This window comes from Sinocyclocheilus anshuiensis, unplaced genomic scaffold, assembly GCF_001515605.1.
Source record: "Sinocyclocheilus anshuiensis isolate Anshui unplaced genomic scaffold, SAMN03320099.WGS_v1.1 scaffold851, whole genome shotgun sequence".
NCBI classification, from domain to species: Eukaryota; Metazoa; Chordata; class Actinopteri; order Cypriniformes; family Cyprinidae; genus Sinocyclocheilus; species Sinocyclocheilus anshuiensis.
The window spans coordinates 69,335-85,813 of NW_015546052.1; the positions used below are offsets into that span (position 1 = coordinate 69,335).

The 16,479-nt window shown below is 38.7% G+C and overlaps 2 protein-coding genes across 2 annotated transcripts in view; both read right to left on the reverse strand.

The window, feature by feature from the left end:
- Positions 1-9,872: 9,872 nt before the first annotated feature.
- On the reverse strand, positions 9,873-12,733 carry LOC107699196 (potassium voltage-gated channel subfamily A member 1-like; the record flags this gene model as incomplete). The annotated part of the gene is made up of 2 exons (XM_016500393.1): positions 9,873-11,289; positions 11,522-12,733. Coding segments are annotated over 2 exons (1,656 nt in total), but the record flags the coding sequence as incomplete, so codon positions are not given.
- Positions 12,734-13,952: 1,219 nt separating this feature from the next.
- Positions 13,953-16,479, reverse strand: part of LOC107699192 (potassium voltage-gated channel subfamily A member 3-like) — an 11,077-nt gene continuing 8,550 nt past the window's right edge. Inside the window, exons 2-3 of the mRNA XM_016500389.1 lie at positions 14,232-15,609; positions 13,953-13,961 (exon numbers count right to left, since the gene is read on the reverse strand). Coding sequence (XP_016355875.1) covers positions 13,953-13,961; positions 14,232-15,609 — 1,387 coding nt within the window. The remainder of the gene's footprint in view (positions 13,962-14,231; positions 15,610-16,479) is intronic.

Sequence of the window (16,479 nt, forward strand, 5' to 3'; positions counted from 1 at the left end):
AGCAACATACAGCGGTGTTTCATTAGTGAACGAATCTGCGGCTTTGAACGATTTGGAGAGTCAGTGATTAAATAACCCATTCATAACATGACATAAAACATGACATAAGATAAATTAATAAGGATAGAAAATCTTTGCCTCTATAAAGGTAAAAAAATGCACCTGTAAATCAATTTAAGGGGGCAAATATTGTCCTTTAATAGAAAATGTGTGACTGCGGTCTGAGTGGAAGAGAGGGGGTACGCAGAAGAATGTTAAATGCCCCAGGGGGTACGCCGCTGTAAAAAGTTTGAGAACCACTGCTATAGAGGACGCAACAGGATAAGAAATCTTTGAAGTCCATATTTACGCTCCATTTCCAAACAGTTAAAATGACAAATAAATGCATACTCTGAAAGCGCTCCACAAGACATGTGTGATTATAATACGGGATGCTCGAAATTGAACGGGAGAATGCACGTTTTAAACAGCTTATTGTACAGGTAAATTAATCGCCGTTCTAATCTAACGCTGCTGCACTGTAACGCACACACATAGGCTACAGACAGTAGCGCACATCACGCGCACAGAATAATTCAGCGCGGAAATGTATTGTCAACACTGTTCTGTGATTTCTCAATAAAATAGCTTAGAAACTGAAAAGTTCAAGCAAAGTTTGAGAATCACTGCTATAGAGGACGCAACAGGATAAGAAATCTTTGAAGTCCATATTTACGCTCCATTTCCAAACAGTTAAAATGACAAATAAATGCATACTCCGAAAGCGCGCCACAAGACTTGTGACTTTAAACAGCTTATTGTACAGGTAAGTCAATCACCATTCTAATCTAATGTGCTGCTGCATTGTAACGCACACACATAGGCTACAGACAGTAGTTCGTACTTTATGCGCAGATCGTGTGCAGAGAATCATTCAGTATAGCGCGGAAATGTATTGTCAACACTATTCTGTGATTTCTCAATAATATAGCTTAGAAACTGAAAAGTTATAGCATATGTTTCTTAGTAAGTAAAATCCACATCTTCACTATTAGTAGAGAGATGCTGCCAGGTAGAATTAATTCAATCACGCAATCGCTCTCTCACTAATGCATTCATATAAATGTAATCTTTGCTGTGCTCCTTTATCTGTATCTGATTTAGAATGAACAGAAATCTGTGAGAAATATAACGACCCAAAGACAAAACAACTGATAAAAATGAGCTGTTATAGGAGAAATAGCCATGTGAGCACTGTTGTGTAATATGCCATAGCTGTGCACAAGGTGTTCGAGTCTCAGCTCAAGGTTCAGGCTTATTTGTTCATTAATGACATCATCAGCGATTAGTCGACGTTGACTTGACTTTCATCACATAAATGTCAACTTAAAAAATCTTAGGTTGTTCAACCCCTAGCATGCAGATGTCTGCAGACTCTGGTGATTATGAAAATTAAATCACACTGACAGTGCACGGACCGCCGTGGAACATGAACGGCGGAAGTATATTTTGAGTTTAATTCACTTTGGATAAACATGTCTGCTAAATTAATATACTATCTGCCATCACAGAGGTCACAGCCCTGACCTTTGACCTTATCAATCTGTTTCAGATGACCGTGTGCAGAGGGACAGAAAATCTATACAAATAAAGAGATTACAATCAAAATCATCAGTAGCATTAAACTGTAATCCCATTGTTTTGTTGTTGTCAGGGATGGGACAAATAAAAAAAAAATCAAGATGTACACTAAGGTAATTTTTTCTTCTCAATAACGTCTCGGTTACGTATGTAACCCTCGTTCCCTGAAGGATCAACCGACGTGACGTCGGGAGTGACTGACTGAAAGGGAACTATAGTTTTTATTGAAGCATATTTTGAAATCATAAAATTAATTGATATCAACACTCCCAGCTTCTATTAATAAAAAGTATGAAAGCAAACAGCATTGTCATGATTACAGCAGATATACCAGAGAAAATGTCTTACAGGGTCCTTCAAATATTGTGTTGGATAATGGGGGTCTTCAAGTGAAAATGGTTGACAACCACTGTCTTATATGGACTGAAAAAAAACCCATAAAAAGAGACAATATGTGTGCGTGTTAGGGGTTGCAAGGATTAGTCAACTGGTCGATTAGTTTTGACACTAGCTGACACGTTCAGGAAACACAACACTGCAAGGCCGTAAAACAACCAACCCATCAATGGTTCATCTAATGCAATTGTCAGTGTCACGCTGTTTCATGCTGCATCTTAAATGCAAGTCATTTCTGATTGCAATGCATTTCTGAATTCATATTTCTTAACCAGGAAACACCATGCAGGCTGAAAAACATTAACCTGAGACAATCTCACATAAACTATAGAGTCTTTAAATAATAGAGTCAAAAAAATACAAATCTGCCATCACTTATTTTGAAAAATATTCTGGATACTTCAAACATTCAAAAACACATAATTAAGAACACAATAATTTAAACAAAAACACAATGAATATGATAATAAATTTACATGTATTTTGCTCACATTGAATATTTTGTTTTACTCAGAAATACAACATAATGCAGAAGTAAAATGTGTTGAAAACAGTGATTATTGCTGACTTTAAAATGCAAAAGTAGAAATTGCACATACACTTGCAGAAAAAAGGTACAAAAGCTGTCACTGGGGCAGTACCGTTTCAAATGGTACACCTTTGTACCTTATTTAGCCCTAAAAAGTGCATATTAGTACCTTAAAGGTACATATTAGAGCTTAAATTAAAGGGTTTTAAAAGGGCACTGTCCCAGTGCCCGATTATGTACCTTTTGTTCTACGAGTGTACAGGAATATAATAAAATGAGGATACAGTTGGCTAAATTTTGTCTGTCTAAAAAACAAAATGAAAACCAAGGAAGATGTCAAAGATAATATTTTTTTCAAGTGATAAATTTTAATCCACTTTCACTCAGCTCATGAGGTTATATCCGTTCCCTTCTATATCACTTTTCCTTGCCTTTTAAGACACTCTTTTTTCTTGTCTAATTGAAAGGCCATTTACTCTCTGTGAGCAGCGGTCAGAGAGGAAGGGCCACTTATATAAGAGACCCAGAATGGTTCTGTTGCTTCAAACATTTTTTATATTACAAAGACAAGATAACACAGTCACAGTCACGTCAGGGTAAGCAATCCATCTCTAACACAAACCCTAACAACAACACAACCAATGGCTTTAATTCTACACTAAATGCAATCACACACGTTAACAAATTAAATAAAAATAAAACAATTTGTAATTTATTAATTAAAATTATTGTTAATAATTGTAATATAATTTACATCTGTTGTCCATTAAAAGATTATGTTTGCAACAAGTAAAGTGTTGCTATTTCTAATGCTTATGAGAACTAAAATATGAATAATCTAATTTTATTTGTGTCCCCAGCTGAGCCATGCTTGAAATTTTTTAATACTGTATTTTGTAATACTGTTTTAAATACTGCATGTAGAAAGGTTTTAGTTTGAATATCTATTTTTCCTTATATGAAAATGTACAAGATTTTCAAGATTTAAATTCAAAAATTTAAATTAAAGTCAAATGGGTTAGTGATTTACCAATAACTCTATAACAGCTTTTAACAGTCCTAACAGTTTTTGTAGGCTGATGTAGGCTGTAGTTTAGCAACGCATTTCTGCCAGATTGAACCTGATTTATCCTGCCAGCTTCATTGCATGTGACACTTCCTGTGAAAATACTGACATGAGAGGGAGATGAGAATCACACTGCTTGCCAATTCTATCTAATAAAAGAGTTATTTCTACATTTCTTAAAATGAAGTCACATTGTTCGTTTGGGGTTAACATTTGCTAACCTCTGGAAGATTAAAGGGATAGTTCACCCAAAAATGAAAAAACGACCCTCATGTCGTTTCAAACCCGTAAGACCTTCGTTCATCTTCGGAACACAAATTAAGATATTTTTGATGGAATCTGAGAGCTGTCTGACCCTCCCAAAGACGGCAATGCAACTGAAATGTTCCCAAGTCCAGAAACATAGCAAGGAGATAGGTAAAATAATCCATGTGACATCAGGGGTTCAACCGTAATTATACGAAGCTACGAGAATACTTTTTGTGCGCAAAAGAAAAAAAATAACGACTTTATTTAACAATTCGTCTCCTCCGCATCACCCTAGCACCATTTTGGAGAATATCCGCTGGACGTAAACAACGTATGTTGTTCTGTGTCAGCTGCGTCACGCCGGATCTGTTTCCTACGTTGTTGTGATTTGATCTTAATGGAAACAGCGTATCCGTGTTACGCAGCCTGACACAGAACAGCATACGTTGTTTAGTAATTAATGACAGAATTTTCATTTTTGGGTGAACTAACCCTTTAAAAGGTTGTCCTGGGTTCAATACAAGTTAAGCTCTATTCACAGCATTTGTGGCATAATGTCAGCTTGTTCCTTAGTAATAAATACAATAAAAAATGTGGATGAACTCTATACTTTTTTTTAACAAGTTTTAAAATGATCACTTCACCCAAAAATTGTCATTATTCACTTGCCCAAATCTGTTTGACTTTCTACTTCTGTGGAACACAAAAGCAGATGCTTAGCAGAGAGTTAAAAGTAGTCTGTATGACTTGTGCACTTTATTACGAGACATCTTAAGTACAGCCCCGCTGATATATCGTTTTGCCGATATTATCGGCCGATATGAGCCTGTCGCCGATATATCGGTATCGGCGAATATGCCGCCGATATGAATTTTTTTTTTTACAGAACATATAATGCAGATAAAATGCTTGAAATGGTGTAATTACTTAGTTTGTCCAGCAGAGCACGCTCCATTGTTTGCTACTGGCCACCTGGATGAAACGCTTTAAAGCTTAAGTCTATGGAAAACCACTGAAACTTTGAACGGCCATATCTACATAACGGTGCTAGGGTGATGCGGAGGAAACCGCTCCAAATTCGAGGGATCCCTTCAGCTCGAGGAACCCTCTCGAACGCAAATCGAGTGTACGTCTTGAGGCCCTCTTTCGAATGAGACCACCCCCGCGTGGATAGCCCCCGGGGTTCGGGAGTTACGGGTGGTTAAATTCGCGGTCTGGCGCCGACCGATCTAGCGATCCCGGGGGGCTACCGAGGGTGGCGTTCGAGAGGGCTCCTCGAGCTGAAGGGATCCCCCGAATTTGGAGGAGATCCGCTGGCGCGTTCACGAGATAGTGACACTTTCCCTTCAGTAAGGAGGTCTCTTGTTCAGGCAGCATTCACGCGTTGTCTTATTCGACCGTAAGTGCCCTGCGAAGTGGACTTCACTTAAGTCATATAATAGTTGTGTGTGAGGAATGTACTGAAATTTAAGACTAAATTTGACTTATTCACTGAAAATCTCACTTAGCAGTCACAGTCACCATTCACTTCCATTGTACAGGTGCATCTCAATAAATTAGAATGTCGTGGAAAAGTTCATTTATTTCAGTAATTCAACTCAAATTGTGAAAAAAAAATCTCCCTTTGTGTTCCACACAGTTGACATAAGGGTGAGTAAATGTATTTAATTTAATTCTATTATTTATGATATTTTATTGGAAAGTGGACTATTATAACTGTTTTTTTTTTTTGCCTTAAAAAAATTAATCTATTTTCAGTTAAATCAACATTATTCCATAACTGCAGTCCATTAAGCTGCAGTTGTAAATTGTACTTAACAAAACTGCAGGATGCTCTACTGTTACACACAGTACTGTGGGTCATAAAGAGTATTTCACCTGGACAAATCAGTTGAACTACTGATTCAAATGAAAATGGCAAGAGGTTAAGAATTAGATAAAGCCTGACTAATGCCATTTTCATCTGTCATTTGATGGCTGTCCACCATTCAAAATGATCCTTTTATTAAATGAACTGCATACTTTTACAAGCTGTGCTAGAATTTATGGAGCTGTCTGTGGTGCTGAAATCACACATTATCTGCATTACCTACTGAACAGACTATGAGAAAAAAAAATTTAAAATACTAATTCATCAACACAAATATGCTTGGCTGTGAATTGAGACAAAATGACCAAGATGACATTCATGCTGATATCACACCAGAAAACTGAGCCAGGGTGACAATTTCCAATCCTTTTCAAAGCATTTCAACATTGAGACATTACCTTCAGATGAAAACGGTTATACTTGAGTAAATTAAATGGCTTAAAACATTCAAGCTAAACCACCTAGAACACTGTAGAACAGAGTGCACAACATTAAAGAAAAATCTAATTCTAATCTAAAAAAAAAAACATGATATTAAACTCTAGGTGCAACTCCTGAACCACAAAAAGCCGACAAGACTCAGCTCCAACAGTGCATATTATTCTTTTTCACTTGGGAATATTCATCGAATACATTTGATAATAACATTGTCTTTACAATTTCACATCTAAAAGTCTACAAATGTATCCAAACTACTCTTTAGCTGAATTATTACAATTCACGTTTTATTCTACGACATAACATATCAGGAATACCCCCTTGTGATTTTTTAAGCTTTTATTTGTCTTGAAAAGGCTAACAAGTGGTTAAATGGGACTACAGCGGTTGTCAGTGACATTAGAATATACAAATTTATGATTTAACTTTATTGTCAGACAAAGTCTGAAATTTGTCTTGCGGTACAGCAAGTTCACTCACAATTACAGAACATTATCACATGGACAAGAGACAGATCAAACTTATACAATCACAAGAAGAAAAAAAATACTTTTCAAGGCTCCAGTTCAGATTTAAGTTTTGTGTAGCTTCCAAACGCCAATGGAAAAATCCTATTGGGTTTTTGTTGAGGGAACAAGGATGATGCTAACTTCTTGTCTACAACAATATGTCATCACTGCAGCACTCTATTACATTATAGATAAGCTATTTGACTATAGTATGTCTGTTTAAGTTGCTGTTTATTGATTGTTACCAGTAAATACCTGAGTGCTGCACTTTTAACAAGACTGTAATGACGTGTTTCAACAGTCATCAGCACCGTAAATCCTCAAAAGTTATATATATAATAATTTATGCATTCAGCAGACACTTTTATCCAAAGCAACTTACAGTGCATTCAGGCTATACATTTTTTACCAGTATGTGTGTTCCCTGGGAATCAAACCCACAGCCTTTTGCACTGCTAACGCAATGCTCTACCACTGAGCCACAGGAACACTATATTACCTTTGCATCAAATACATTTTTTTTTTATAAATAGTTAACGCTAATGTGAGGATATTTCTAATAGTGTCTATGGGAGTGACTGTAAATGTGATGCCGTTCTCTCTTCTGATTGCCGTTATCAATCTCTCCCTATTCTCTCTATTTTTTTTCCTTAATGTGATAACACTATCGTGGCGTTTTTCTTTTGTTATTTGAGCAAATACGCATGCAAACAATATATTTGTACTGTATTGACCAGAATATAAGACGATGTTTTTTTCTTGGAAATACATCTGAAAAAACACGGTCGTCTTATATTCAGGGTCTAGACTTTGACATGTCAATAATACACCCACAACAATAGGTGGCGCCAAATACGCATAAAACGAGTGTGCCATGAAATATGTAATGTAATGCATGTTGTAAAGATCGCGAGTAAAAACAAAAGAAAAAGAAAACCTTACAGCTGCATGAGTCGTGACTGTCACGTTAGCCTGATGGGACCAAACTCCCTTTGTGATTTTAAAACGTAAGACAGTACTCAGATTTGAAGACTACAGTAAGATTTAACTTCTACTGTTAATAAGATTTTGGTAGGCTACTATTAGATGGACAGCCTAAATGTCCTAATTCAGATGGGCTACCTGTTTTTTTTTTTTTTAATGGTATATCAAAAAGTGTATATTTTTTAAATGTGATTGTTGGTACATTTTACCAGTTTTTACCATACTTTCAAAACAAAAATTAAAATAGGAAAAATATGCAATATGAAAATAATTGAAGACAAAATGTGTTTTACTGAGAAAAAACAAGATTTGGTTTTTAAAAAGCCTTTTTCCAAAAGGTACATCTGGAAAAAGGGGGGTCGTCTTATAATCAGGGTCATCTTATATTCGGGCCAATACGGTAATAGTCTCCCATTCACTGCTATAGAAGTTTATCCAACTATGATGACTTCCGCTGCTGAGAAACCCTGGAAATGTGAAAAAGGTCCATGTCAAAGGTTTGTGCTGTTTTTGTAGAGTAGCAGTGAATCTTGCTTTGAACGCCTTTAGAACTACTGGTCCTGGTCACATTTTCCCCATTTGCAGCCTAACTATCATTGCTAATCATTTTATATTTGATTGAAGAGGAGGAGGGTCTGAGGATGCCAAAGATGTGACGAGCTTAGACTGTCCTCTTCAACCAAATATAACATGATTAGCTAGCACACATGAAAAACAGACAGTTGTGACATGTTTGCCATCATGGGGCACTTTCAAGAGCTTAAAGATGATTGCTTTTCATCAGCCTACCATGTCATCTCTTCCAACACTCATCTACATCACAAAATTGTCAGACAAGCAAACTAAAAACTCATGAGGACCGAATGTGGTTTGTTTTCTAAAAACCCTAAAATGTAGTATTTAAGTCAGTCTGTAGACCAATATAAGTGTTTTAATTCCTCATGATATCTGGAATATTCAGGCAATCACCTGATGAAGTGGTTGATCTGCATCTAACTTGTGTGATGGTCTGTTATCTGCTGAGAAACGGTGTAATAAAAAACATTTTCTATTATTATGTCAGAAATGTTTAATATGACTAAATCAACGTGACTACATCAAAAAATTATCATTAAGAGTCATAGGAAATCACGCTGCAGTTTTTTTTTTCTGTGAAATTTTTCTATTGCAACAGGAAGTTGATAGAGGGAGCAGATGACCTTGAAGCTACTGTAGATATAGACTAAAAGCCAAGGGGTCTAAACGGGGTCTCTACTGCAACAACTTTCACATTTCACTGTGTAATTAACGAAAACACTATTGTATGAAGAGCTCAGTTCAGTGAGAGTGTTTGTAACCTCACAGATGAACATCTTTGTGCAATCACATATCTAACAACATGCCATTTTGATGTGCTTACGATGTTTTATTGCTATAAAAGTTATTTATTCTCGTCAGTCCTGACCTACATTACCCACTGACTAGTTGCAGCTGTCTTATGTATCTAAGCAACAAAAACAAGTATGCAGTACACACACTCACACACTTTCTCAAAGGTTATGTGATATAACCTATAACGGGCATATCTAATCCTCTGTGAAACAGGATATGTCACTCCTCATAGCACAGCCTTGTCCGCGATCGCCCCTGCCACAAAACACACGTGCTCATTTTCTGGTTCCTGGCACCTAATACCAACTCATTCTCTTTCTAGCACTTGCATACAGGTTCATACAGCATTAATAATGGAAATGAACTCACAAATTCACTGGCTGTTATTTTCTCTATGATATGTCATTTGACAGCTGAACATGAATAAATATCAATACACACTAATTCTATGAATTTTAGATCATGCGATGCATATACAAGAAAGACAGACTTGCTTTAAAAGTGGTAACCGGCAAAGGTTAACTTGAGATCAGTTTCTTTCTGACTTGAATAATTCAATAATTCCATCAGTTCATTTAGATGTTATGATATCATGCACATTTTTGGGTTAACCGTTTTTACATGGTTCATAAACTTCATGATTTTTTTTTTGTGTCTATTAGGGTTAAACGAATAACAATGAACACACAAATGTGTATAAATGTGTAATGTACAATAACTGGTTACAATTGAGTATAACAAACAAAATGTCAAACTCATAAATTAAAAAGAAATCAAATAAAAAAAATAAACAAATGAAACAAACAGTGAATAATTAAAAAGGAGACTGACCTTAATTGATCACTGGATCACATCTTTTAGTTCTCCTCTTGGTTTCAGTAGATCATCATGGTTCAGTCATTTGTTGAGGTTTCCTTCTCCTGTACACTGTCATTTCTACTTGAATCCATTTTGAATCCGTCGACAAGGCTTTATCGTTGTGAATTCAGAAGCAAAACAACTTAAAGTTGTCCTTTTCCTTGAAGTGCTCCATAGATTTCATACGCCACTGAGTTTTAAATTTGAGAGTGAAAAAAGATTGCTATAAATAAATTATAAAATACTGATAGCCACAAACGACACATAAACATTATTTTAGACTAACTACGAAAGTGATATTGATTGAGACTCTAAAGACCAAACAATTATTTTACAAAAATATGTACATGTGTTTTTAAGTAGTATGCTTTAAAAGAAGAAACCCTATTTTGGCTTTTCACTTGAATCACTGGGCAACTATGAACAACAAAAGAGGTGGTGTAAGAGTTAAGGCCTGTGATCAAAGCATCACAGCAGTTCTTAAAATTTGACATAATTATTTTTTTAATCATTATTTGGTGAGTTTCTGAATAAGAAATTATAAAGGTAATGCTTAAAAGCTGCTGATGCCCAGGAGATTAACAGATTAAAATGTGCTTTAAAAAAATAACTGCAACTTTCCAGGATTTTAACAGTGCGATGATCCTTGGATCATCCAGAATCTGGGTGCATTAACTTAGCATGGTGGATATAGATAGACTAGATGTTTCTGTTTCTTGGGAACATTTAATATCCAGTTTATCACGTTGATCTTCTCTAACATGTTTTCTTCCTCATCTCTTGCATTTAAAGATATCTTCAACACATTAAGTTCATCACACGGGCTGGAAGAGCCACCACCACTATGCTCTTCTCTGAGAGATGCCTTCTCCTGCTCAGTCTCCCTGAGATAGAAATAGCTGAAGTTGGAAACAATGACGGGCACCGGTAGTGCAATGGGGTAGAGATGGACAAACTAGAGGTCAGTTTCTCTAGTGTCCAAGCAAAACGTATAAAGGGAGCGTTTAATATCCATTCTGCTGTTAGTTTTCATGTTAGTCTTCTCAACTGGAATGTTTGTTTCTTCATTGTGATCTCCACCTTTTGAGTTAGAGGTTGATGATTTCCTCAACTCATGAAGTTCATCACATGGGTTTGAAGGGCCACCATTATTAGGCTCTTCTCTGAGAGACGCCTGGTCTTGGTCAGTTTCTCTGTGGTAGAAATAGTTGAAGTTAGACACAATGACAGGCACCGGTAATGCAATGGTCAACACCCCTGCGATGGCACACAGCGAGCCCACAATTTTTCCACCCACAGTCACCGGTCTCATGTCACCATATCCAACTGTTGTCATGGTCACTACAGCCCACCAGAAGGCATCTGGGATGCTGGAGAAGTGAGACTCGGGTTCATCTGCCTCAGCGAAGAAAACAGCACTGGAGAATAATATGACACCAATGAAAAGAAAGAAGATCAAGAGGCCCAGCTCTCGCATGCTGGCTTTTAGAGTCTGCCGCACACAGCGAGCCCACAATTTTGCCCCCCACAGTCACCGGTCTCATGTCACCATATCCAACTGTTGTCATGGTCACTACAGCCCACCAGAAGGCATCTGGGATGCTGGAGAAGTGAGACTCGGGTTCATCTGCCTCAGCGAAGAAAACAGCACTGGAGAATAATATGACACCAATGAAAAGAAAAAAGATCAAGAGGCCCAGCTCTCGCATGCTGGCTTTTAGAGTCTGCCCCAAGATCTGAAGCCCCTTGGAGTGTCTAGACAGCTTAAATATGCGAAACACCCGAACCAAACGAATGACCCTCAGTATGGCCAGTGACATGGCCTGCTGGCCATTATTGTGCTCCTGGCCCTGCTGCTCCACCAGCTCTGTGCCCAAGGTGATGAAGTAAGGCATGATAGACATTATGTCAATGATGTTCATGATGGTTTTGGAGAATTCCGACTTACTAGGACAGGCAAAGAAGCGCACGAAGAGCTCAAAAGTGAACCAAATCACACATGTGGTTTCAATGATGAAGAACGGGTCGCTAAAGGTGAGCGATGGACGCTCTTGAGTACCATTGACAGCGCGACTTGTCACTGGAAGCTCTCGCTCGTCGCGAAATTCGGGTAAAGTTTCCAGGCAGAAAGTTATTATGGAGATGGTTATGACGATGACGGAGACAATAGCTATGCCTCGTGCAGGACTAGAGCTTTCAGGGTACTCAAAGATGAGCCATACCTGTTTTTGAAACTCATTCTGTGGCAATGGTTTCTCTTCTTCTTTGATAAAGCCCTCATCCTCGCGGAAACGGTCCATTGCTTCTTCTCCCAGCTGATAAAAGCGGATTTCGTCTGCAAACACGTCGATTGACACGTTAACAGGTCGTCGGATTTTCCCGCCGGACTGATAGAAATAAAGAATTCCGTCAAAACTCGGTCTGTTGCGATCAAAGAAATACTCGTTCCTGAGGGGATCGAAATACTTTATTCGCTTGTCTGGGTCTCCCAGCAAAGTGTCGGGAAACTGGTTCAGAGTGCCCAACTGTGTCTCGCACCTCAGTCCGGCGATATTGATAAGAACTCGTTCGTTGTTCTCATGGTCCATATCCATGTCCAGAATGTCCTCATCAAACAAATGGGGACTGTAATAATCCACCGTATTCTCAGTGGAGCCCATCATTGTGTTGTTCATGTCGTTCATTCTCCATGAGCTCTGTTGTGGACTTCTCGAGTATAGTTCTTTGTTGTGGACCAAGCGTGGATGATCCAGGGAGTTTTGGTTTTGGTAGGGTTCTCCATCACTGCCTCCTTCACCCCGCTTGTCAAAGCTCACCAAAGCTATCTCCATTTCCAAGCCATTAAATATTCATTAAGAAAAGACCTGTAGAATTCAAAACGAAAAGCCCCTCGTACATCCACACTCGTTTTCTTTGCCGCTAGATTCGTTTCTTCTGCTGCGGATAAAGAAGTGCACTACAATCCAAACATCCTCCCATCACTCTGGTAAATACATGTGTGCGCGCTGAGCGTTAAGTACTGGAGTGATTCCCAGGCGACTCGGTTCTGTTGAACAGATCCTTTTGAATGAACCGATTCGCAAAGCGTTGGTTTATCAGTCGACTGCAAGGACTTTCTGTGGTGGATGGAGTGGAAACCAAATCATATAGTGATAAACAACGCTGTAAAACTAAATGTATATATAATAAGAAGATGCGAATCCCCGCGTCACACAAATGAACTGAATCATTAAAGCGAACCATTTCACTGAAATTAATTGTGTGTGGCATCTGTGCTAAATTAGCATACATTCACACATGAGTTGACAACATTTCGCCTCGGTCTAAGTTGCATCACCACAGCAAGTTCTTGTGTGTGTTTGAATAGGCTATGTGATTTTCTGATTTTTTATTTTAAGAGAGTAATATTCAACTGAGCACAGATAAAATACAGGGACGATTCATGTAGGTGCATCAATTAAAAACTGATGGTAATTTTTACTTTATTCTCACAGGACCAAGACTTTATTTATTCTCACATGGACCACAGACATTTTTAGTCAAGTAATATGGAATCAGGGCCGGCGCTAGCTATAGGCAGAGCAGGCGATTGCCTAGGGCCTCAGGCTTTGAGGAGCGGCCTCCATAACCGTAACATCCCCTATATGCTAGTCCACCAAGACGGGCAGCAAATTCTAGCCTCATTGTTCATTGGATATAGTTGAATTGTCACTCATCTGCAATTAAACCATTTAATGTTGCCGTTTCAAAGCGGGTCCCGCCTTCTGAATGTTTGCGTAACGAACGCATCCTTCAGGTGCTGCGAACTGTGCGATGCAAGCGGCTAAATAGACATGCAAAGAAGTACAGCTCCTAATGCAGGTGTGTGAGTTGTCGTCATCTATTTTAGAGTGATTGCATGAATTCTACATATAAACTTGTTCTGTCGATCAGCATCATTTCTGGAAAGATCATTGACCGCTTTATTACGAGTTTAAAAAAGCGCCAGCGCCGTTGACGCGCCCAGACGCGACGCTTTGAATTTGCGCGTACAGTGAATGGCATCGCGTCGGGAGCTGACTATCAAAATAGCTACAAAAGTAAAAGGAGATAAGTTTGTATTCAAAGTTAAAAAGCAAACACACTAGAACATTTTTTAATGTTTCAAATAAAGGATCTCATATGTATCTTCTAAATTCTGCTGATGATACTACATTACTGCTTATAATTTCAGTTTCAACTGAACTAGAAACTAGAACTACAAAATAACTTTTTTCTGCTTAGTAGTCTTTCTCTTCCACTTGAGTTGTGTGTGTGTGTGTGTGTGTGTGTGTGTGTGTGTGTGTGTGTGTGTGTGTGCACAATTTTGCCTCCAATGGTTACTGGATGCATGTCCCCATAACCAACTGTAGTCATGGTAACCACAGCCCACCAGAAAGCATCAGGGATGCTGCTGAAACTGGAGGTAGGGTCATCGGCCTCGGCGAAGTAGACTGCGCTGGAAAACAAGATGACCCCAATGAAGAGGAAGAAGATGAGGAGTCCCAGCTCCCGCATGCTGGCTTTTAGGGTCTGGCCGAGAATCTGGAGACCTTTGGAGTGGCGTGATAGCTTGAAGATGCGAAAGACCCTCACCAGACGGATCACGCGGAGGATGGCGAGCGACATGGCTTGCTGGCCGTTGCCTTGACTCTCGGCCAGCTCCGTCCCCAGAGTGATAAAGTAAGGAATGATAGCCACGATATCAATGATATTCATGATGTTTTTGGAAAAAGTAGCCTTGCTGGGGCACGCGAAGAATCGCACGAGCAGTTCGAAAGAGAACCAGATGATGCAAAGGGTCTCGATCACAAAGAAAGGGTCTGTGAAAGTGCTGGACATGAAAGGGCCAGTGGCATTCGCAATAGGAGAGACAGTAGTCGGGTCCTTGTCGTCCCTAAACTCAGGCAGGGTCTCCAAGCAGAAAATAACAATGGAAATCAAAATGACCAAAACAGACACAATAGCAATGCCTCTGGCAGGACCAGAGCTCTCTGGGTACTCAAACAAAAGCCAAACCTGTCTCTGAAATTCATGGTTTGGCAACGGTCGCTCCTCTTCTTTGATAAAGCCCTCATCCTCGCGGAAACGGTCCATTGCTTCTTCTCCCAGCTGATAAAAGCGGATTTCGTCTGCAAACACGTCGATTGACACGTTAACAGGTCGTCGGATTTTCCCGCCGGACTGATAGAAATAAAGAATTCCGTCAAAACTCGGTCTGTTGCGATCAAAGAAATACTCGTTCCTGAGGGGATCGAAATACTTTATTCGCTTGTCTGGGTCTCCCAGCAAAGTGTCGGGAAACTGGTTCAGAGTGCCCAACTGTGTCTCGAACCTCAGTCCGGCGATATTGATAAGAACTCGTTCGTTGTTCTCATGGTCCATATCCATGTCCAGAATGTCCTCATCAAACAAATGGGGACTGTAATAATCCACCGTATTCTCAGTGGAGCCCATCATTGTGTTGTTCATGTCGTTCATTCTCCATGAGCTCTGTTGTGGACTTCTCGAGTATAGTTCTTTGTTGTGGACCAAGCGTGGATGATCCAGGGAGTTTTGGTTTTGGTAGGGTTCTCCATCACGGCTTCCATCACCCCGCTTGTCAAACCTCACCAAAGCTATCTCCATTTCCAAGCCATTAAAAAATAAAAGATCTGTACAATTCAAAACAAAAAGCTCCTCGTATATCCACACTCGTTGTCTCTACCGCTAACGTTAGATTGTTCTGCTGCGGTCAAAGATGTGTACTATAATCCAAACATCCTCCCGTCACTCTGGTAAATACTTGTGTGCGCTCTGAGTGTAAGTACTGGAGTGATTCCCAGGCGATTCGGTTCCGTTGAAAATATTCTTTTGAATGAACCGAATCGCAAAGCGTTGGTGTGTCACTCGGCTGTAAGGACTTTCTTTGGTGGATGGGATGGAAACCAAATCATAGTGATAAACAACACTGTTAAACTAAATGTTGATTTCATTAAGAAGATGCAAGGCGCCGCGACTAGAACCCTAAAAATAATTATTTTTGTAGTTATATTTCACAATATTACTGTTTTTATGCTTGAAAATGTAGGCTTAAGCTTTTTTTTACGTAAAAGATGTATTTAATGTGTCAATAAATGTTTTGGTACTCTTGTGAATTGTCTTATTTTGACAGTAATTAGGCCTGAAAATACGTCTTTTCACCTTTAACTTTTCAACCAAATTTAGACGTAATTTGGACGTCTTTTTATAGACGTCTTTTCGACGACCTGAAAAAGACGTCTTTTCACCTTTCACTTTTCAACCAAATTTTAACGTTGTTTAGACGTCTGGCATTTACGTCTTTTCAACGAGTTTTTGCTGAGTGGGTAGTGGTCACACAAATTAACTGAATCATTAAAGCGAACCACTTCACTGAAATGAATTGTGTGTGGAAAGATCCTATCCCTCTGTTCAACTTGGTTGTTTATTTTAGTTATTCATTCATTCATTCATATATATATATATATATATATATATATATATATATATTCTATATATATATTGTACACACACACACACACACACACACACACATATATATATATATATA